General features: G+C 32.8%; 1 protein-coding gene, 1 long non-coding RNA gene and 1 other non-coding gene across 3 annotated transcripts; 1 reads left to right on the top strand and 2 right to left on the bottom strand.

The window, feature by feature from the left end:
• The first annotated feature begins 1,243 nt into the window (after nucleotides 1-1,243).
• Nucleotides 1,244-1,747, top strand: LOC133032187 (uncharacterized mitochondrial protein AtMg00810-like). The gene is made up of 2 exons (XM_061106054.1): nucleotides 1,244-1,467; nucleotides 1,546-1,747. The coding sequence occupies exons 1-2, from the start codon at nucleotides 1,244-1,246 to the stop codon at nucleotides 1,745-1,747; spliced, it is 426 nt and encodes a 141-aa protein (XP_060962037.1).
• Nucleotides 1,748-8,429: 6,682 nt separating this feature from the next.
• LOC133032789 (uncharacterized) lies at nucleotides 8,430-22,580 on the bottom strand. Its single transcript, XR_009685392.1, has 2 exons — nucleotides 20,314-22,580; nucleotides 8,430-19,136 (listed from the first exon to the last, which is right to left on the bottom strand). It is a non-coding gene; the product is annotated as an uncharacterized LOC133032789 (long non-coding RNA).
• On the bottom strand, nucleotides 20,359-20,430 carry LOC115703435 (small nucleolar RNA snoR118). Its single transcript, XR_004009200.1, has one exon. It is a non-coding gene; the product is annotated as a small nucleolar RNA snoR118 (small nucleolar RNA).
• Nucleotides 22,581-22,902: the final 322 nt, after the last annotated feature.

Genomic DNA, 22,902 nt, shown 5'->3' with positions numbered 1-22,902 from the left:
ATTTTAAAAAAAATGGGTCGGATCAGATCCGATCCGAGTATTTGATCCAGCGGGGCGGGGGAGGGCAGATCCGTACATGATCTGCATCAGGTCGGATCAGAGTCGGATCAGATCCGACCCGCCCCATTGACATTCCTAAGCTTGATGAGAAGATTGAGAAAGGAATCTTCTTAGGCTATAGTACTCAATCAAAAGGTTATAGAGTCTATAGCTTAGAAACAAACAAATTAATAATCAGTCGAGACGTAAAATTTGACGAAGATGCTGCATACAACTGGGAGACACAAGAAGTTGAAAGAAAGACAATCAACATTCCTCTGCTGCAAAGACAAGAAACAAATGATGTTCCAATTCAACCTACCATGGGGAATCAACCTGCACAAGTCATAGAATCTCCGCCAGACTCACTAGTAAGGCAAACAAGACCACTATCAGAAATCTACGAGACATGCAACTTAGTACTTATGGAGCCAGAAAGCTTTGAAGCAGCTCATAAACAAGAAGTATGGAGGAAAGCTATGAATGAAGAGATAAAGATGATTGTGAAGAATGAGACTCGAGAGCTTGTAGATCGTCCACAAGACAAAGATACTATAGGAGTCAAGTGGGTCTTCAAGACAAAGCTCAACGCAGATAGCTCTATCCAAAAGCACAAAGCAAGATTAGTTGCGAAAAGATACTCACAACAATACAGAGTCGACTACAGCGAAACATTTGCTCCAGTTACACGCTTTGACACTATTAGGGCTAAAATAGCTCTAGCCACACAGAAGAAATGGAAGATTTTTCAACTCGATGTGTAGTCAGCATTCCTAAATGGTTATCTTGAAGAAGAAATTTATGTAGAGCAACCTCAAGGGTTCGTAGCACAAAGACAAGAAGATAAAATTCTTAGATTGAAAAAGACTATATGGCCTAAAGCAAGCTCCGCGAGCCTGGTATAGCAGAATTGACAACTACTTTACCGAGCAAGGACTCAGGAGGAGCAAGAGTGAGCCAACTCTTTACATCAAAACTCAAGGTACGAATGATACTCTAATTGTCTCATTATACGTTGATGATCTCATCTACACAAGCAATAATGAGACGATGATAAAGAAGTTTAAACAAAATATGATGAAAAATTTTGAGATGACCGACCTGGGATATGCACTACTTTCTCGGGATCAAAATAACTCAAAAAGAAGATAGGATATTCATCTCACAAAAGAAGTATACAGTGACACCATTAAAAAAATTCAAAATGGAGGGATGCAAGACTGTATCAACTCCATTAGACAACAACAAAGCTCTCAAGAAAGAAGATGGCTCACCGAAAGCTGATGAATCAAAATTTCGAAGTCTAATTGGCAGCCTACTATATCTAACTGCTACAAGACCAGACATAATGTACGCAGTTAGTCTCCTATCAAGATTCATGCTTGATCCCAGTCAAGTTCACTACGGAGCAGCCAAGCGAATCCTCAGGTACTTGTAAGGAAAAAAATTCTACGAAATATGGTACGGAGTTATAAGTGACTCAAAACTTGTTGGCTACACAGATAGTGACTGGGCAGGATCCATGGACGACATGAAGAGCACGTCAGGATATGCCTTCACACTTGGATCAGGAATATTTTCATGGGCATCAAAGAAGCAAGCAACTGTTGCGCAATCATCAGCAGAAGCAAAGTACATTGCAGTAGCAATGACTACAAGCCAAGCTTTATGGCTCAAAAGAATACTTGAAGACATGGGAGAATTATGAAAAGCAGCTACAAAGATATATTGCGATAGCAAATCAGCTATAGCAATGGCGAAAAATCCAATATTTCATAGTAGAACTAAACATATAAGCATCAAGTACCATTTTATCAGGGAAGCAGAAGCAATTAAAGAAATCGAGCTCAAGCACTGCAAGACTGAAGAGCAGGTAGCAGACATATTCACAAAGGCACTACCAAGAGGCAAGTTCGAGCTACTGCGAGACATGATTAGAGTTACCGAAATGTGTACCAAGGAGGAGTGTTAAAATGTGCTACACATTTCTAAAATATTTGTATCTTAGGATATTCTAGTGAAAACTTTAGAAACTTAACAAAATAAATAAACTAGAAAAACCTAAAATATTTAGAAAACTAGAAGTAACCAATGTAGAAGAATGTAAATCAATTAGAAAAGTCTAAAAAAGCTATAAATCATGTAGAACTAGAATAATCTAGAAAAAATTAAATGTAGGGGTAACCAACTATAAATACCCCATCAAGCTTCCAAATTGTAACTAAGCTTGAGTAAGCCAATCAAGTCTTTTACTACTAACTTACTACCTTGTCCCCTCTCTTACTACACACAAAAATTAAACACATAACTCTTCCTTGTCCCACCAATCATCAAACTTATCAACTCACAACATCATCATACTACACTACTTAATATCCATCTCATACAAATCTAAACCAATACAAATTTATTCTCAAACCATCAAAAACATATATATTATATATATATCAATATATATATATAGAAAGATATATATATATAAAAAGAGAGAGAGAGAGTCGAGGTGTAAAGAGACTCATTCCCACAATGAGTTTTTCCATCACAGGGCAAAATACATGTAAACATAACCAAATAAACAATATTTTAACATAAAGATGAAAATTGAAAATTCATTAAAAACCAATGATAGGAAACAAAAAAGATTTTATAGTTATGAATTTCATCAATGAAAATTCATCAAAAACCAAAGATAGTAAAAGTATCCACAAGTTTATTAGTCAGATTGATTTAGATTAAAACAAGAATCACCTTCTGATTAATTGAGTACCAAAACACAAAAAATATTACAGTAAAACAGCAATATCAAAGCCCTCAGACAATGCAATCAGATCATAAAATCACTTCAACCACTACCATTGGCATTCACCATAACCCTAAACCCTAATCACCACCTCAACCAAAAGATAATGAATGGTGGGAGCAGAAAGAAAAAACCACAGTAAGAATAGTTGGTAATTCAAGAAGCAAAATGACTCAAAAAAATTTCAACAATAGAACATTATAAGATAATGAATTAAGAGGAGATGAATAGACAAAGAAAGCCCTAAGATCTCATAGCATAACTGGTCATTGCAGCATAAGACATTTTCATTCAAATAGATATATTACCTGGAGAGAGAGAGAGGGAAATACATACATACATACACATATACATACATCTAGAATGAGAGGATATCACATCACATGTAACAAGGTTTCTAAAACCTTGAGACTGATTCACGAAATGAGTTTTCCATCACCGGGCAAAAGCACATAATTCTTCATTTTGACATCATATCAGTTTATAACCCAAAAATAATATATATATATATATATATATATATTTTTGGAAGTAAGGTAAGAGACGATTCAATGTTTAAGAACCACAAATGCCCTCAGATATCAATGCGAGAAATTTCATTAAGAACCAATCACACCTTCAAGGTTTAAACACCACCACTTCAACCACCACTGTCAGCCATCACCACCACTAACAGCAAACACAAGTCATCATCATCATCATCATCACCAACAAACTGGTCTTGCCTTCCATTTTAGAATGGAATTCCAATGCAACCAATGGAAGAAAATTTGATTCATTTTCATTCCATTCCATTTCATTACCTCCAACCAAACACAACCTTAATTTATAGAGGTTGTAAAGCAATTACAAACACTCTGTTCTTTTTTGTAGATGATGGTGCGTACCAACAGTTGTGGGAGCAGAAAAGATGGAGGCTCAAAATAAAATTAATGCAACAAAGAAGTTCCCATCATAAGGCACAAACCAAATTTTAACTTTTTTGAAAAAAGTACTACTTTATAATACAAAAGATTAAATATAATTTAGTAATAAAATGAAAAACAAAAATGAAATTCACAAGTACCAACAATTTACTAAGCTATACATACAAAAATCAAATCTATAAAAAAGCAACTATTAATAAAATTCAGAGAAGTTCAATAATCAAACAAAAAGTAAATATGAATGAATATTGCAACAAGGAGTAAAATCCATTGATTGGTAGTTCATGGGCTAGTTTACAATATGGGATCCCTCAGATCTTTTTGCAAAATTTTCAATCACATCTTCCAGATGGTTTAACACCCATACCACTACAACCACCACCACAGACATTCACCTCAACCACCTTCAGATGGAGATTACCACCAGCTGCAGCAACAGCAACGACCATAATAATATGAATAGGAACAGTAATAAGAATGAGAATGAGTAATGATATGTACCATAATTGAAGGGGTATGGTGAACATCGATGATGGTGGGAGCAGAAACATGGAAGATCCAAATTAAAACTCATTGCAACAAAATGTCATCACCAGGCATTAAAAAGTTTGAGAAAAATAACAAATAATGTACCCTGCAAAGTAACTTCTAGTTGCTAATAATAAAACTATATGCTTACCTTAACCCTCAGATCTCATAGCTAGTTTAGTGATTAACAGTATAACGTGAGAATTTTCATTATGAAAGTTGCGAGAGAAGCTATTGAAACCTAATAAACCATATTAAAAACATCTTAAATTTTAAGTCTCCTGATCTAGTAAAACTCTCTATGAAAGCATCAAAACATGTACATACCCTAAGAGATTATAGTTCAAATCTTCCAGAACAGTGATATTTCATTAAAAGCCAAACACATCTCAAAGGTTTTATACACTGCCACTTCCACCACCACAACCGCAAAAGATAGAACATCAAAGCGCTAAACATTATCAACAACAACAACAAAAACAAAAACAACACTTTAGTGCATATTATGTGTGCACAAAAATGAGAATGATAAAATATACCGAAGATGATGGGAGCAGAAAGAGATGGAAGCTCAAAATGAAAACAATGCACAAATCAATAAATAAATAAACAAATAATCTTCATCATTGGGCAGAACATAAAATTAATTTCATAAAAATTTAGGCTTTAACTAATAGACAGATGTTGCCATAGTCTGTTTAATGATATTTGCATAAAGCAAAATACTGAAAATGCATCAGTTATTGTCACTGTAAGACAAGCGAATCACATACCTGTAATAAGAGGCCATTTAGCAATTTCAAGCCAGCTTACATCTTTTCAGCATTTCTCAATTTTTTCTCCCACTCAACAGATGAAAGAGATAATCATAATAATAAATTGCCACTGGAAGAAAAATTTAGAGGACCAAGTTATAAAGAAACTTAAATCTTTTAACTAATTGTCATGTCATAACTAAATTTGGCTTTATAACTAGAATACATGCCTAACCCTTACACTTGGGGACCAGGAAAGCAAATTAATAGTACACCATTTTTCACAAGAAATACAAACAATAAAAATTTCACGACACAATCCAATAAGAACTTCTAGCTATTAAGAGTTGATAGACCGTAATATCCAAAAGTGTAACAGATAAGAAAATCAAAGCCCTCAGATCTCAAAGCCAAACTGGTCATCAACAGGATTACATGAGAATTTCATTTGTAAGCCTTAACAGCACTCACAGTGGCTTGTGTAATAAACTTTCACTTAGTAGAGAGAGAGAGAGAGAGAATTATATTATACAGTAAAACCTCTATAGAGTAATACATATTTATAGTTAGAGAGAGAGAGAGAGTTACAGATGTAACAAGGCTTAAAATGTAATACCATTTCCCAAGATGAAATTCCATCATAGGGCGAAGTACCAACAACATCAAATTAATATAATCATAATTTTTTAAAGCAAATATCGCGTACATAAACACATCCTCCAATCTTCATTTTGACAAAAGATAAATAAAAAAAAAAACCTCTTTAAAGATAGATAAGCCCTCAGAAACCTTGAAATATCATGACTCATTATAAACCAATCACATCTTCAACGTATACATACCACCACTTCAACCATCATCGTCGGCATTAACCACCACCAACAACAGTAAATAATAATAATAATCATCATCATCATCATCAACACCATTACAACACAAAAAACTATACAAAATAGCCTTGATAACTTAATAGCCTCGGTCAAATTATACTTTTGTCAAGTTGTCAGGCCATAATGTTCTTAATTTATAAAGGTTTTACTGTAACAAACACTGCATGCTGGAGTGAACCGACAATTCTGGGAGCAGAAAAGATGGAGGCTCAAAATCAATGCTTTAAAGGAGTTCCCATCATAAGGCACAAACAAACTTTTACTAACCCAAAAACAACAAAAGTCAACTCAATGGTGCCAACATATCACAAGCAAAGTTAACCATATTCCGAAAAAACCTAGCATATACAAAACAATTTTGTAAGAAATATAAAATTGAAACACACACAAGTTGAGAGAAGTTAAAAACAGATGTAGAAATTAAAATATGACACAAAGAAAGAAAGGCAAAATAAAATTAAATCGAAAAGGAAAACAACAATATCAGAGCCCTCAGATCTCATTTGCAAAATTTTCAATCACATCTTCCAGATGACTCAACATCAAACCACTACAACCACCACCACAGATATTCACCGCATCCACCATAACAAAAAGAAGAAGAAGAAGAACAACAACAACAACAACAACACCAACAGCAACAACAACAATAATAATAATAATAATAACAATGATGAGTAATGATATCCGCACACATATGTACGCAACCATCACACACAAAACATCTGGTGGCATATGGTGAATATCCGCAATAGTAGGAGCGGAAAGATGGAAGATCAAATATACAAACTCATTGCAACAATATGTCATCATCAGGCATTAAGGGTAGAAAACCAAAACCTACTTTGATGCAACTAAGACAATCAATACTAAATGTCATTAGCAATATGCCACTTAAGGTCTTCAATAACAGATGTAATTAACAGGTACTATCACTATAACATAATATCTAGAAACAAACATTATTATTTGGTAGACAGAGCCCTCAGATCTCATAGTTAATCTCATCAACAGTACAACATGAGAATTTTCACAACGGGCCTTCTTACACCATCTAGCCACCCTACGAGAAACAGTAGAGTGACACAGAGAGATTATGCGAATATGAATAAATTATATCAATAACGATATGACATGTCATAAGATAAGGTGCCTTACAGCACGGAAAAGATATTGCCAAGAGAGACAGAGAGAATAATAAATGTAACAAGGCTCGTGAAATACCATGAACTGCTTCACGTGAGTTTTAATCATCACAGGGGAAAAACTAGATGCAGGAAACATCTTTAACATGTACATGCGATGCCCTCAGAGATTATAGTTAAAAATTTCAAGGATATTGAAAATTCTTTTAAAAGCCGATCAAATCTTCAGGGTTTAAACACCGCCACTATAACCAACACCAAAAGCAAACATAGATATTCAAAAGGGGAACCGTGGCGTCTAGTACCACCACAAAGTGTGATAACGCTATTGGTACATAAATCAAATCCTACATATTTTCATTTACAATTATTATGGAAAATCGCTAACCCCCTACCTCACATACAGTAATAATAAAATGTACTGAAGATGGAGCCAACATAAGAAAATAACACCCAATTTTCGTCATTCAGTGCTCTTTTGAGATACCTACATCAACAGGAGGAAACAGCCTTACTGGCTTAGCTTCTTATTGATAAACGGCCAATGTACAACTCACAAGGATGACTACTTCCTTGAAGAGAAATACAGAACACTCTGATAGACCTCACTTAACATATGTGTATGCTAGAACGCACAGGAAATCTGACATTGAGGATGATGTAGTGGATACAACTCTCTAATTCTGTTATTTGGGCATTGTTTGGGTAATGCAGGGGTACACCTTAAGTCCTAGGGGCTAAGTATAAATAAGAGATTTATTTTACTTTGGGGGGTCGCTAGTTATTGAGTAAGAAATCTTCTCTTGTAAGGAGGGTCCAAGCTCTCGAAACTCCAGGTTATTACATGAATACAAACACAATTTTCCTCAACTTGTTCTCCGCTTTCTCCTTAATTGCTTATTTCCAATTTTGATAGATTAATTCCCATCACACTCTTGCTCCCAACTAAACTCTCATACTCTCCCAAAAGCAAACCTAAAAAAAGCAGCTATTACATCCTTCTATGATGTTAGCAACAAGGAATAACTAACCAGGATATTAAATATAAAGCCCACCACGGAATAGCTATATTTTGTCTACTTATATTAAATAAAATCTTCACAAAATATACAGTGTTGTCATTGCCCATGCTTGATTTGAATGAAGCAAAATGCATCCAATGATTTCATTATAAGAGAGAAGAATAACATGCAAGTAATTAGAAACAATTTGAATGAAGCAAAATCCATCCAACAATTTCATTATAAGAGAAGAAAATAACATACAGGTAATTAGAAACAATCTCATACGACAATTACAGGCAAGTTCAGATATGTATCCAACTTTTTGCCTAAAAAAAATTCATTGGACATTGAAACCGTCTATAATAAACAACTTCTTGAGAAGAATGTGATTATACAATCTAACAAATAGATACTTGTCACAGTAAAAGAGCATTGTAAAACAAAATATAAGACTTTAATATCCAAAAGAGTAAAACCTTTAGCAATAATGTACTAAAAAACATGTAAAACATGTAATGAAATTTGACTATGTAAAACATGTAATGAAATTTGACTTAGTATAAATACCCCATAGCTATATAAAAGAACTATCCCAACACATAAATATGCCCTCAGAGAAGAAGAACTAGAGATATCATCATGTACATTGAAAACCAATCACATCTTCAAGGTTTAAACACCACCACTTCAACCACCATCATTGGCATTCACCACATCCAACAGACACAAGAATCATCATCAGCATCATCATCATTGTCACCGCCACCACCTCCACCACATGAGAAAATAATAATAATAATAATCAGGGATATTTACACAAAGTACCTTTTAGAGATGGCGGTGTGTACCAAAGATGGTGGGAGCAGAAAAGATGGAGGCTAAAATGAAATCAATGCACACATCAATACAATAAAAAGGTTCTCATCATCAGGCAACCACAAAAATAACAACAAATTTAAATGAAATAACAACAATCACAAAAATATTTTAAGAAAAATGATGAGAAAGAACATCAAATATTGACTATCTTATACACAAGCATATAAAGATAAACATGAATTTCATTAAAACCAGTTTGTCTCCAAAGGAGTATAGTGTTAAATCTCCCACTACAATATCTAGATGCTTACCACAACAACCTGAAGATGGAGATCATCATCATTACCAACAAAAGCAATGAGGCTAGAGATATATACACATAAATATGTACCAAAACATCACATAGATGGGGCACTGGTGGCATATGGTGATACTGATGATGGTGGGAGCAGTAAATATGGCTGATTGCAGCAAGATGTGAGGTAAAAAAAAGCATTTGACAAATATTTGGGCAGTCCATATAAGCTGGAATGCAAACCAATTAACTTCAACAATCAAATACAAAACCAAAAGCTACTGTTAACAAAATTGTAGAAACTATGAATATTATTCAACTCAAGTTCTTCAATAACACATCTGATTGACTAGTGTGAGACAACAAAAGAACATGGTAAAATAACATGGAAAATAAATCTTAAAACATAAAAAAGATTATATTATCATTCAACACAGCCCTCAGATCTCATAGCTAATAAGGTCATTAACAGTAAAACATGAAAAATTTCATTATGAGCCTTGCTACATTGTCCAGCCACCCTCTGTGAGAGAGAGAGAGAGAGAGAGAGAATATATATATATATATTTATATGGGTACACTGCTAAACAGCACCTTAGAGAAAGAGAGAGAGAAAGAGAAAGAGAGAGAGGACAGATGCAACAAGACTCATGATGCAAAACCATGAAACTGTTTCCCACAGTGAGTTTTTCCATCACAGGGCAAAAAACAGAAACAATATCATCAACTATATGCAGCCCAAAAGAAACGTACCGTATCAAAGATGTTTCAACCTTTAACATCAAAGGTGATAAAAAAACTTCCACTTCTTAAGCTATATACTTATTGAGTTTATTTCAACCGAAACAACTCAACACCGATACCACAATAACAACCAACACTGACACCGGTACAACTGTAAGCTGCAGATTATCAACAACAGCAGTAGCAGCAGCAGCAACAATAAACTACATGGTATTGCTAGCTTACAGTGAGCATCAATGATGGTAGTAGCAGAACAAAAGCACAACCAAATATAAAGAAGAATGCAACACAATTAATTAAATTCACTAAAATAAAATCGTCAAAATGTGGATCAAAGAAACAATGAGCGGGCAGAAGCCAAGCTGAAGTTGAAAAATTCTAGCAAATAATAAGAATGATAATCATTAGATGTCCTCAAAAAAGGTACTCAAAGCTTAGGTTTCTAGAATATCACCTTTGATTAACTGGTGAGGCAACCAAAAAAAGAATACAAAATAAAATAAGGGGGTAACACTAATATCAAAGAATATATTATTCATCTACTAAAGCCCTCAGATCTCATTGCTAATCATGTCATTAAAACAGAATGACATGGGAATTTTTCATTAATTTATGAGCCTTGCTGTACCATCCATCCACCATATGAGAGAGAAATAATTATTTTTGTATATATATGAAATAAGAGCAGAGAAAATGTTGTGAGTGCTCTAAAATGTAGCTATCACAACTAGAGAGAGGGAAAGAGAGGGGGCAGAATTACCAAAGCTCATTATGAAAAACCATGAAACTGCTTTTCCCAAAATGAGTTTTTCCATCACAGGGCAAAAAACATATAATGAGAAAAACTCAGATCTTTAAAATAAAAAGGTTTAGTTTAAGTAATTATGTATTTTCATTTAAAGAAACACATCAAGATGTTTAGTACAATATATAGAGGAAAACCTCTATATATTATATAGTAACAATGTTGAGACCAACATATAAATATTTAGAGAGAGAGAGTCGCAGATGTAATAAGGCTAATGCATTACCACAAAACTGCTTCCCAACAATTGGAGGCGTATGGTGAATATCAATGATGGCAGAAAGATGGACGATCCAAATTAAAACTCATTGCAACACAATGTCATCATCAGGCACATAAAAGTTTGAGTCAAATGATGAATAAAGTACCCTGCAAAGTAACAAAGTTCTTAATTTATAGATGTTTTACTGTGATAAACACTGCATGCTGGTGTGAACAGACATTTCTGGGATCAGAAAAGATGAAGGCTCAAAATGACATCAAAGCATTAAAGGAGTTCCCATCATAAAGCACAAACAAACTTTTACTAACCCAAAAAAAATATAAGTCAACTCTATGGTGCCAACATATCATAAGCAAAGTTAACCATATTCCCAAAACAACTAGCATATACAACACAATTTTGTAAGAAATAGAAAGTTGAAATTCAGAGAAGTCAAGAGATGTTCAAAACAGAAGAAAAAAATGAAAATACGAAACATGGAAAGAAAGCCAAAATAGAATAAACTGGTTATTTTATGGGTTAGTTTACAATAACATGAGGGAACTAAAAGAAAAAACACCAAAAAAGAAAACAATATCAGAGCCCTCAGATCTCATTTATTTTCAATCACATCTTCCAGATGACTCTACACCAAACCACTACAACCACCACCACAGACATTCATTCACAGCATCCATCTTATGAAAAAGAAGAAGAAGAAGAAGAAGAAGAAGAAGAAGAAAAACAAACACAACAACAACAACAACAACAATAAAAATAATAACATTGATGAGTAATGATATCCGCACACATATGTACGCAAACATCATACACAGGACGTCTGGTGGAATATGGTGAATATCTGCAATAGCAGGAGCAGAAAGATGGAATATCAAATACACAAACTCATTGAAACAAAATGTCATCATCAGGCATTTACATAATCAAATTTAAAACCATGACAGGCATTTACCTACTTTGATGTAACTAAGACAATAAATACTAAAGCCATTAGAAATATGCCAATTACAGACTTCAATAACCGATGTGTTTAACAGGTAGTATCATTATAAAATAACATCTACAAACAAATATGAATATTTGCCAAATCAAAGAGAGCCCTCAGATCTCGTAGCTAATTGGATAAGCTGAGATTACAAATTTACAAGAAGCTGACTAGAATATTAAAAAAAAAAAAACCCATCACAGAGTAGCTATTTTCAGTTCACAAAAATAAAGTGTTGCCATTGCCTATGCTTGATATTTTAGTGGAGCAAAATGCAAACAACTTTTACATCATAAGAAGAGTATAGCATACCAGTAATACCAGTAAACAGTTATACCAAAGAATTTTCATTCAAAGCCACAAGAGCACTTACAATGGTTTAAATATTATGTGGAGAGAGAGAGAGTGTTACAGATGTAAACGGTTACAATGCAAAACAAAGAAATAAGCATCTCAAATGAAATTTTCCATGACAGGGCAAAAAAACATGTACTGTACTAAAAAACAGTAGTAATGAAATTTGACTCCATAAAAAAGTCCCATAAATATATAAAAGAAACCATCGCAATACATAAATATGCCCTCAGAGAAGAACTAGAGATATCATGTACATGGAAAACCAATCACATCTTCAAGGTTTAAACACCACTACTTCAACCACCATTATTGGCATTCACCACATCCAATAGACACAAGAATCATCATAATCATCGTCGTCGTCACCACCACCACCACCACATAATAATAATAATAATAATAATAATAATAGTAATAATAATAAGGGATATTTGCGGCAAAAGCACCTTTTAGAGATGGTGTGTACCAAAGATGGTGGGAGCAGAAAAGATGGAGGCTAAAAAGGAACCAATGCACACATCAATAAGGTAAAAAATTCCTCATCATCGGGCAATGGTTTTAATATATAACTAACAAAGATAGCTCATAGCTCTTATGGCTCATATGAATCAATAACTATTAACTATATTATAGACTAGCATAAAAAATTAACCATCAATTTTTAATTAAAACCATTTTGTCTCCAAATGAGTTTAGTGTTAGAGGCCCTATAGATAATCTTTAAAATGTAAAGGCCCTACAGATCTTATTGCAAAAATCTTCCACCACATCAACTTGATGCTTATCACCAGTGCTAGGTATACAATAAAACCACCTGAAGATGGAGATCATCATCATTAGTCATTACCAACAACAGTAATGAGGGTGATGACATACACATTAGTATGTACCAAAACATCAAACAAATGGGGCACTGGTGGCTTATGATGATAATGGTGGGAGCAGTAAATATAGCTGATTGCAACAAAATGTCAAGGTTTAAAAAAGAAAAGGATTTGACAAACATTTGAGCAGCTAATATTAACATGACCCGAAATGCACACCAATTAACTCCTGCAAAGTAGCTGACAAATACAAAAGCGAAAGCTACAGTTAAGAAGCTTCTAGATCCTATAAAAAAGAATATAATTCAAATCAAGTTCTTCTGTAACACATCTGATTAACTAGTGTCATACAACAAAAGAATATTGTCAAGAAAAATAAATCATGACCATTCAAATGAGTATATGATCATCAACAAAGCCCTCAGATCTCATAGCTAATCAGGTCATCAACAGTAAAACATGAAAATTTTCATAAAGAGCCTTCCTACACTGTCCAACCACCCTATGAGAGAGAGAGAGAGAGAGAGAGAGAAATATATATATGTCCATTGGAGATGCTTTTAGAGTAGAGAAGCCATTCGAAGCATTCTTACAAAGAGAGAGAGAGAGAGAGAGAGAGAGAGAGAGAGAGAGAGAGAGAGAGAGAGAGAGGACATGTATAAAAGACTCATGATGCAAAACCATGAAACAGTTTCCCACAGAGAGTTTTTCCATCACAAGGCAAAAAACACAAACAATATTATAAACTATATGCAGCCTTCAAATCTTTTAGGAAAAAACTTTTCAAGCCATCTTAGAAACCTGACTTTTTAAAAGAAAGGTAATGTATCAAGATGTCTCGAACGTGATAAAAAAACAGTGGAATTACTTAAAACACCTTTTACTTCTTAACCAAGCTATACACAACTTGTTGAGGAATCCCTCAAATGGAGTTTACACAATCAATCCATGGAGTTCCAAAAATCCTAATGGCTTAACACCAATACACTACAACCACCACCCAAGTCAATGCTACACCTTAAGATGCATATCATCAATGAAGCAGCAACCTACAGTGAGAATCAATGATGGTAGGAACACACAAAAGAAATTGATAGGGTAACTCTTAACATTAAAGAACGTATATCATCCATCAACTAACGCCCTCAGATCTCATAGCTAATATGGTCATTAAAACAGAATATGGGAATTTTTCATTACGAGCCTTGCTATACCATCCAGCCACCCAGAGAGAGAGAGATAATAAATATATATATGTATATGGATATGAGGAATGCTAATAGGCAAAACCGGATGGGAGTGCTGTTAAATGTGGCTATCAAAATGAGAGAGAGAGAGAGAGAGAGAGAGAGAGAGAGAGGGAGAGAGGGAGGGGACAGAAGTAACAAAGCTCATTATGCAAAACCTGAAACTGCTTCCCAAAATGAATTTATACATCACAGGGCAAAATACATATAAAGCAAATGAAACCAAAAAAAAACAACTTTTCTTAACAATGAATCATCTTATTTGACGAACTCGATCTTTACCAAGAAAAAACAAAGCCATTTTTCATGAATTTCGTTAAAAAAGAAACACATCCAGATGTTTCCAACGTTAAAAAATACCAAGATGGGGGGAAACTTTTATCATAAAAATATCGAAGCCTTTTTTTAATGAATTTCATTAAAAAAAGAAACACATCAAGATGTTTCCAACGTTAAAAAATACCACAATAGGTGGAAAGTTTAATCAGAAAAATATCATGAACGTATATTTAAAACCACCTCCCACTTACTATAGCTCTATACACAGATTGAGATTAGTTCAACAACATATATAAAGTAAAACCACTACAGTAACAATGTTGGGACCAACATATTCATATTTAGAGAGTTACAGATGTAACAAGGCTTACAATGCAATACGACGTAACTGCTTCCCAAAATGAAATTTTCCATTCCAAAATAGGGCCAAAAAACATGTAAGTGCGAAAAAAAACATGATAACATATTATTATTTTCCAAAGCAAAATATATTGCATAGATAAACACACATCCAACCAATAAAAATGAAACAATAAAAAATAAAACCATCTCAAAAATATAAACATAACCTCAGAAACCTAGAAATACCATGAATAAACAAAACCAATAAAAATCAACAACAACAACACCGACAATATAAACCACAAAATATATTTTTTAAAAAATAAATTAATGCAGGCCATCCTCTCAACCACAAAAGACTAACATTAGAAAAAATAAAAGTTAATGAATGCTTTTAGTTGGGAATGATGCTTCATCGTAGTTACATCAGCGTGGATGCAACTAAGAAGATGGATCATCCACAGCTGAAGGGCAAAATTCAATAAAATAATGTTTAACTTTTCTAGTGTGGTTCTTTAAAACAACTCAGCTGTAATTCAGTAAGTCGTTTAATTAAAATCTAACATGTAATTTATATTGAAGTTTGATTGTTACTACAAAAGTTTTCACTTGATATCCCTCATCTCCATTACAACCACCAACCGATATTCGCTGCAACCACTTTACAATGCAGTAATCATTTAAATTTTACAATGCACATCAACATCATTCAAGACCAACATAAGCAACAAGAACAATATAATAAAGTGTTCTGTGGCTTACGGCAGAGAAAATAAAAATGTCATCATCAGGAATTGAAAATATTATATATATAAATTGGCAGCTAATATAGCAAGCAAGGAAGTCAACAAAGACAACCACATATAAACAAGAATACAATGCAAGCAGATTAAACTCACAATAAAATGAATGCACAACAAAACATACTGCAGAGTAAACATACTGATCAGCTAGTGAGACAACCAAAACATAATTATAAAATAAAATGGAAAAACAAACTTGAATATTACAATGAGTAAATATAATCAGCCTAAGGAAAGCCCTCAGATCTCATAGCTAATTAATCTGGTCAAAAACAGTATAACACAAGAATTTTCAAATCAGCCTTACTACAACCGTTCAACCCACCCAACAAGAGAGAGAGAGAAATATATATATAGACATAAGAGCATTGCTGTAGGACACCATGAAGTGCCCTAAAAAGGGAGGATAGATAGATAGATAGATAGATAGATAAATATATATATATATAGAGAGAGAGAGAGAGAAGGACAGATGTAATAAGGCTCATAATGAAAAACTATGAAACTGTTTCCCACAATAGAGTTTTCCCATCACAGGGCAAACCTATAAAACCACATTCACAAGTATCTCAACAAATAAAGTCCCAAGTTCTTGTCAATCTCTAAATTTTATAGCTATATACGTAGATTCAAGTCAACATTTTCATGAACGTAGGCCACTATCCACAGCAAGGGTAGAACATCATATGCATCATCATAGTATAAATGCAACATTCATAATAAATATAATAATTTGACCTCAAAGAAGCCGAATATGGTGAAAGCATACTAAGATGTCCAAACATCTCATTATCAAGCAGAAACAAAGTTTGATCAATAGAGATAAAAATATTAATAAACTCTTTTCCTCAATAAAATATATATACTATATTAATTGACCATAAAATATTTTTTACCATTTCTAAATTATGAAAATATATACAAACAAAATTACTTCGAAAACTCTGGAAATAAAAAAGAAATAACAAAGAAAATAATTACACAAAGAAATCGTAGCTTTATCTACCTTAATAGTAATGCAAAAAATTACAAAATTGTAGACTAAACAAGTACATAAGCTAAGTTACACAAGATAAACAGAAGATAATATTAACAACCAAGGTTCACATTATCAAAAAGGTTACTGGGAAAGAATGGAATTCTTGCGCAAAAAAACACCAATGAGAGTAGATGTTAGAAAATAAAGCACTAACTCTGCATAATAATCTAATCAAATCATTCAGAACGGGTTAAGTTCATTACCACTACGCCATCAACATTCACTAAAACCACCATAAAGAGCACTCGAATCAGCTTCTCTACATTGTTCTTTAAAAGGTTAACAACAACAATAATAAGAGAGGATAAATGTTATGAGTGTGCTTGAAATCAATCAAAATAGAAAAGGAACAACGGCTTGTAATGAATGTCGGCTTTGGTGGAAGCAGAGAGATAAAACCAAACTGATGTCTCATGCATAAAACTGTCATCATCAGCCAAAAAAAGGTCACAACTTAGGAAGCAAAAAAGATGAAAGCAAGAATTCTCTACAAGCTGGTTCAAGTTACTTGATACCTTCCAACGTGTCATATGCTATTGGTGCAATTAAGCATAGAACCCCATAAAATTTAATGCTTTAATGGAATATCGCTATCTAATTGCAAGGCGGTGGTGGTGCCAGACAACATTAGTGCCTAAAGCAATGCTCGAGCAGAAAAGATGGGAGCTCAAAAAGAAATCAATGCATGTCTCATTACAAAAAGAAGATTCTCATCATTGGCAGAAACAAATAAACGTATGAAAAATATAATGGATATTATATAAATATTTGAAAAAGTTTAAGAAGAAAAATCCCTGAACAGATACTAGATAGTGATACAGCCCTCAGTTCTCTTAAAAACAACTTTTCAAAGTCATTTTAAAGCAGAGATTTTTTTGAATTTTCAAGCATATAACCGTGATTTTCATTAAAACCAGTTTGCATCATCAACAACCACTAGAGAGAGAGAGAGAGAGAGAGAGAGAGAGAGAGAATGCAAAGAAAAAAAAAAAAAACAGAACTTGTCACCAAGTAATGATGGAAAGGTTAATGATGAAAAATCATGAAATTATTTGATTTGAAACTACTAATATTTTCATCATTGGGCTGATGAAATTACAATCTTGTAATTACAAAAAGAGCAAGAGACAAATAACTTCTGGCCAATTACTAGTCTTTGATTAGAAAATACTGTTCACTTGTGTCTTTGTTATATATCCAGTAAAAATTTATCATAATAGGACTCTTCAACAAAATATGTAACAAAAAAACAATGACACAAAAAGATTAATTATTTAAACTAATAACTCAGTCTGAAACAAAACAAACAGAATCAAAACATGGCTAATTACAATATTAAATATAAAATACAAAGCCCTCAGATCTCATAGCTATAAAAGTTCATTAACAATAAAGCCATTGACTTTTCATCAAGGCTAACTACATCTTCAATAACCGAGAGAGAGAGAGAGAGAGAGAGAGAGAGAGAGAGAGATAAAAAGAAGAAGAAGAAGAAAAGAGAAGAGAAGTTGTTGTTGTTGTTGATGATGATGATGATGAGAGAATCTGGCAAAAAAGATGTAGAAGCAGATGATGAAAAGCCAAGGAATTGTTTCCAACAATAAGTTTTTCCATCACAGGGCAGAAAACAAAGGAAGAAATTACTTGTAAACTACACTAAAAAAGTAACACAATAAAATATAAGGACAACATTTTAAACAGATAAATGCTTTTAGAGATCAATATTTGAAATGCACTAAGAACCAACTACATCTTCAAGTATTGAACACCGCCACGCTACAACCACCATCGTCAGCATTCATCACCACCAACAGCAAACGCAGATCATTACCACTACAACTAACACAAGAAAATCAGACTATTAACAGAAAAATATTGTGTAATGCTTAAGAATGTCTAATGAGCACTAGGACCAATTTCAGTTTAAAAATATTAGATAGGGTGCCATAATGCTCATAATGTTTTGGCAGCAATAAAATTGGATTTATGAAGATGGTGAGTACATCGAGGATGGTGGGAACAGGAAAGATGAAGACTCAAACAAGAAATCAATGCACTATCAATAAATAAATAACAGTTCTCATCAACAGACAGAAACTGAGATGGATCACATTAGGTAAAGGAATTAAAAAAAAATAAAGCAAAACAGACCTACTATATTAGTCATTTGGGAAATAGCCCTCAGATCTTTTGGATAAACAACTGGTCAAAGTCAAATCAAAATCAGAGATTTTTTACACACAAGCATATAACTTACTCATTCAAACCAGATTGCATCTTCATCAACCTACAGAGAGAGAGAGAGAGAGAGAGAGAGAGAGAGAGAGCATAAAATGAAATGAAATGGAATGGAAAAAAGATCATCTTTATAGGTTTGTGATGAAAAATCATGGAACTATTAGAAACCACCAATGTTTACATCATTGGGCTAATGAAATTACAATCCTTCTATTAAAACTTGAAAAACCAGATAGAATTACTAGACATTTTATCACTTCAAACCTTCAATTGATATAAATACAGCCTAGAAAACATCTATCATCATATATTTATGAATCGTTAACAAGAATATGTGAAGTAAGAAAAATGTAAATAGGACACAAAAATTAATTGAGGAAATGTATAACTCATTGTAAAACAAAACAAAAAATCAACAGAAACTAAACACGAAAAAAGAAAGGGAATGACTTTTCTCTGTCATTAAAAAACATAAGTGTAGTTAGAGTGCCCTCAGATCTCATAGCTAAAAACGATCATTAACAATATAACCAATGACTTTTCGTCAAGGCCAATCCACACCTTCAATAACCTCGTAAGAGAGAGAGAGAGAGAGAGAGAGAGAGAGAGAGAGAGTGAGTGAGATTGGAAGAAGAAGAGGATGATGATGATGATGATGATGATGATGACAAAGATACGAGGCAAAAAAGATGTGGAGGCATATAATGAAAAGCCATGGAATTGTTTACAAAATTGAGTTTTTCCATCACAGGGCAAAGGAAAGCTATCATTTGTAGAAACCCACAAAGCATTGAAAGAAAAAAGAACAGTAAGATCAGCTTTACATATAATATTGTTACTTACTAATCACGTATTAATTTCAATTAGACATGCATGAAACAAATGTATTACTATTAGAAAGCCCTCAGATCTCATAGCTATATTGGATCATTAACAATATTAACCACAGATTTTTCATCAAAACCCATCTACATCTTCACACACCTCTTAGAAGCGGGGGAGAGAGAGTAGAAAAGAAAGAAAGAAAGAGATATGGATAGTGGTAATGATAATGGTAATAAGAATGAGGTAGCAAAGATGTAAAGGACAAAGATGAAAACCCAGAGAGAATTTGTTTCCAAAATTGAGTTTTTCCATCACAGGGCAACATCATTATCACACAAGCTAAATAGCAATAGTAAGAACTCAGCTAAAAGATCAGTAAACAATACAACGAAGAAAACGACCTGAAAATGAACAGAAGCTCCACACTCGCTTTAAGATTAAGAGTGGATTCAGATGAAGCTTCCTGGGCTGCATGTCCATCAACCAACTGCTCAGAGCCCACTGCATTCATCATCATCTCACTCTAGACACTATAAAATGGTTCAAAATAAGCAATTGCAAAAGAAAAAAAAAATCAAACAACATTATAAAGCAATTATAAAATGTGAACTAAAAATATAATAAAAAAGCCCTCAGATCACATAACTTGAGAAGAATCATCTGCGGAAGAAGCTAATGGGTGTTCTTCAGAAGCCATAACACGCCACTACCTAACCACCTTTAATAAACATGTATGTGTGTGTGTGTATATATATTGTATGTATGTATGTATGAAGAAGAAGAAGAAGAAGAAGAAGAAGAAGTAGTAGTAGTAGTAGTAGCAGCAGTAGTAGCAGTAGCTACCAAAGATGGTGGCAATGGCGAGTTAAAGCTGGTGAAAACAAGAACCACGCTACCGCTCATTGTGATTTGAGTTTTTCCATCATCGGGCCCCAAAACAAAACCAGAAAAAAAATAATAAAAGATAATAATTAATTAATTAAAAAATGAAGAAGAAGAAGAAGAAGACGAACCAGAAAATTAGGGTTAGAACCAACAAGGTTGTATTTATGTGAGACTTGAACTTCCCAAAATACCCTCCAGCGGGAAAATTGACTGGGCCATGAGGATGGTCCATTCTTGTCTCGTTGGATAATGGGGCCCAATGTTTATGCTATTTTTTGGGAAATTTACACGGTATACTAACTTTTGTAATTTTTTTTACAAAAATACTGTCAAGTGGTATTTTTTACTTTTTTACTGTGTTTTTTATAAGTTTCATACTGCAGTATACTGTGTTAAGTTTTCACTGGTGTTCTACTGGTGTTTTTTAGTTGTTCTACTGGTGTTTTGAGTTGTTCTGTTTTGTGTTCTACTGGTGTTTTATAAAAACACAGTATTTTTATAAATTTTTCCGTGTGACAGTATTTTTGTAAAAGTTACCTCAAATTCCAATATTTTTGTAAGTTTCCCTTTTTTATTAGAATAATTACATAAGGCACTATTTTTTTTAAAATATTTACATTTTTACGTTCAAAAAATGTATTTTTATATTTTTACGGTTTTCCAAAAAATAACACGAAAACAACATAAAATCAACAAGAAAACTACATAAAAGTAACATAAAAATAACATCAAAATAACAACAAAAAATAACATATAGATAACAAAAAATCAACAACAAATTAACAAGATTACAACATAAAAAATACCGTATTTTCTGTAAATAAAAAAAAAATCGTAAAAATGTTTAAAATTCTGTGAAACCGTGTTTATGTAATTTTTTTGTTGTTTTTATGTTTTTGTGAAATAATCCCTTTTTTATTAGAATGTATTTTATTTACAAAAATACTTCGGGTTTTTATAACAAATAGTAAATTTTTAGTAAAAGTTTACAATTTTATTTTTTACAAAAATACTGTTTTTTTTATAAAACAACTATAAAATAACAAAATAGAATAATTAAAAAACAACAGTATAATACTTAAAAATAAATGTGGAACAACAATAACACTTAACATAGTATGCAGTATTTTTGAAAAAAAAAAAATTACCCCAAAGTAAAAAAGAAAAAAATTAAAAATTTCAGTATGTTGTGTAAAAATTCCAAAATACTGTCATTTTTCTATTGAAAATTATAGAAATGATCTAAAATCATAGTATTATGTAACTAAATGTTATCATTTTAAAATTTGTAAAAAATGATCTTTTTACACTATTTATTATTTATATTATTTTTTGCCATATAAAAAAATCAATAATTTATTTTTCATATTTTTTTAGAATTAGAAGTAAATTACTTAAAGATTATGGTATATCTATATTATACAGTATATTATTTTTTTTAAATAATATTTAAGTTTTATTTTCCATTGTACTTTTATTGACATGACATATAATTTTATTAGCAAGCTATATGTTTTTATTTTTATTTGTTGTTATTATATATATGTAAAGACCACTTAGTTTAATTTGGAAATTAGCAGTTAATTATGATTTAATTATAGAAAATTATTTATAGATATTTAAATAATTATGTATGCTGTTATTTTAGAATTCAGAATGCATTTTTATGTCTGTTGCCCTTGATTTGGCCCAATATACGTGGACCAACCGGACAGGAACACGTGGATCAAAACATCTTAATACTTGAATTATTTGCTAAGTCTTTATGAAAGAAGGCAGCATCTGGGACCAGGGGCGGACCCACATTGTAGCGAGGGGGGGCAGTCGCCCCCCCTGAAAAAAAAATCGAGAAAAAAATGTATATGTATTTTAATTAGTTACAACATATATTTTTATTAAAAGATGATATTTATAGATATAATAGTAACCTTGGTGTAATGGTTAAGGTAGTTGGTAAATAGGTTAGAGGGTAAAGGTTCAAACCCCACTAACTACACTTAATATTTTCTTTTTAAATTTATTTACGCCCCCCCTCACTTTAAATTCTGGATCCGCCACTGTCTGGGACGTGCCTCCCGGAGAAGGCATACGGAGCCCCCTATGCT

This window comes from Cannabis sativa, chromosome X (assembly GCF_029168945.1).
Source record: "Cannabis sativa cultivar Pink pepper isolate KNU-18-1 chromosome X, ASM2916894v1, whole genome shotgun sequence".
Classification (NCBI taxonomy): Eukaryota; Viridiplantae; Streptophyta; class Magnoliopsida; order Rosales; family Cannabaceae; genus Cannabis; species Cannabis sativa.
The sequence above is the reverse complement of the archived record's forward strand: the minus strand, read 5'-3'. Positions and strand labels throughout refer to the sequence as shown.

Bases quoted from the DNA above. Each gene is read 5' to 3' on its own strand.
- LOC133032187 (XM_061106054.1), top strand. From the start codon at position 1,244: ATGGAGGGATGCAAGACTGTATCAACTCCATTAGACAACAACAAAGCT. The intron at 1,468-1,545 runs GTACTTGTAAGG...CTACACAGATAG, and splicing joins GCAGCCAAGCGAATCCTCAG to TGACTGGGCAGGATCCATGG.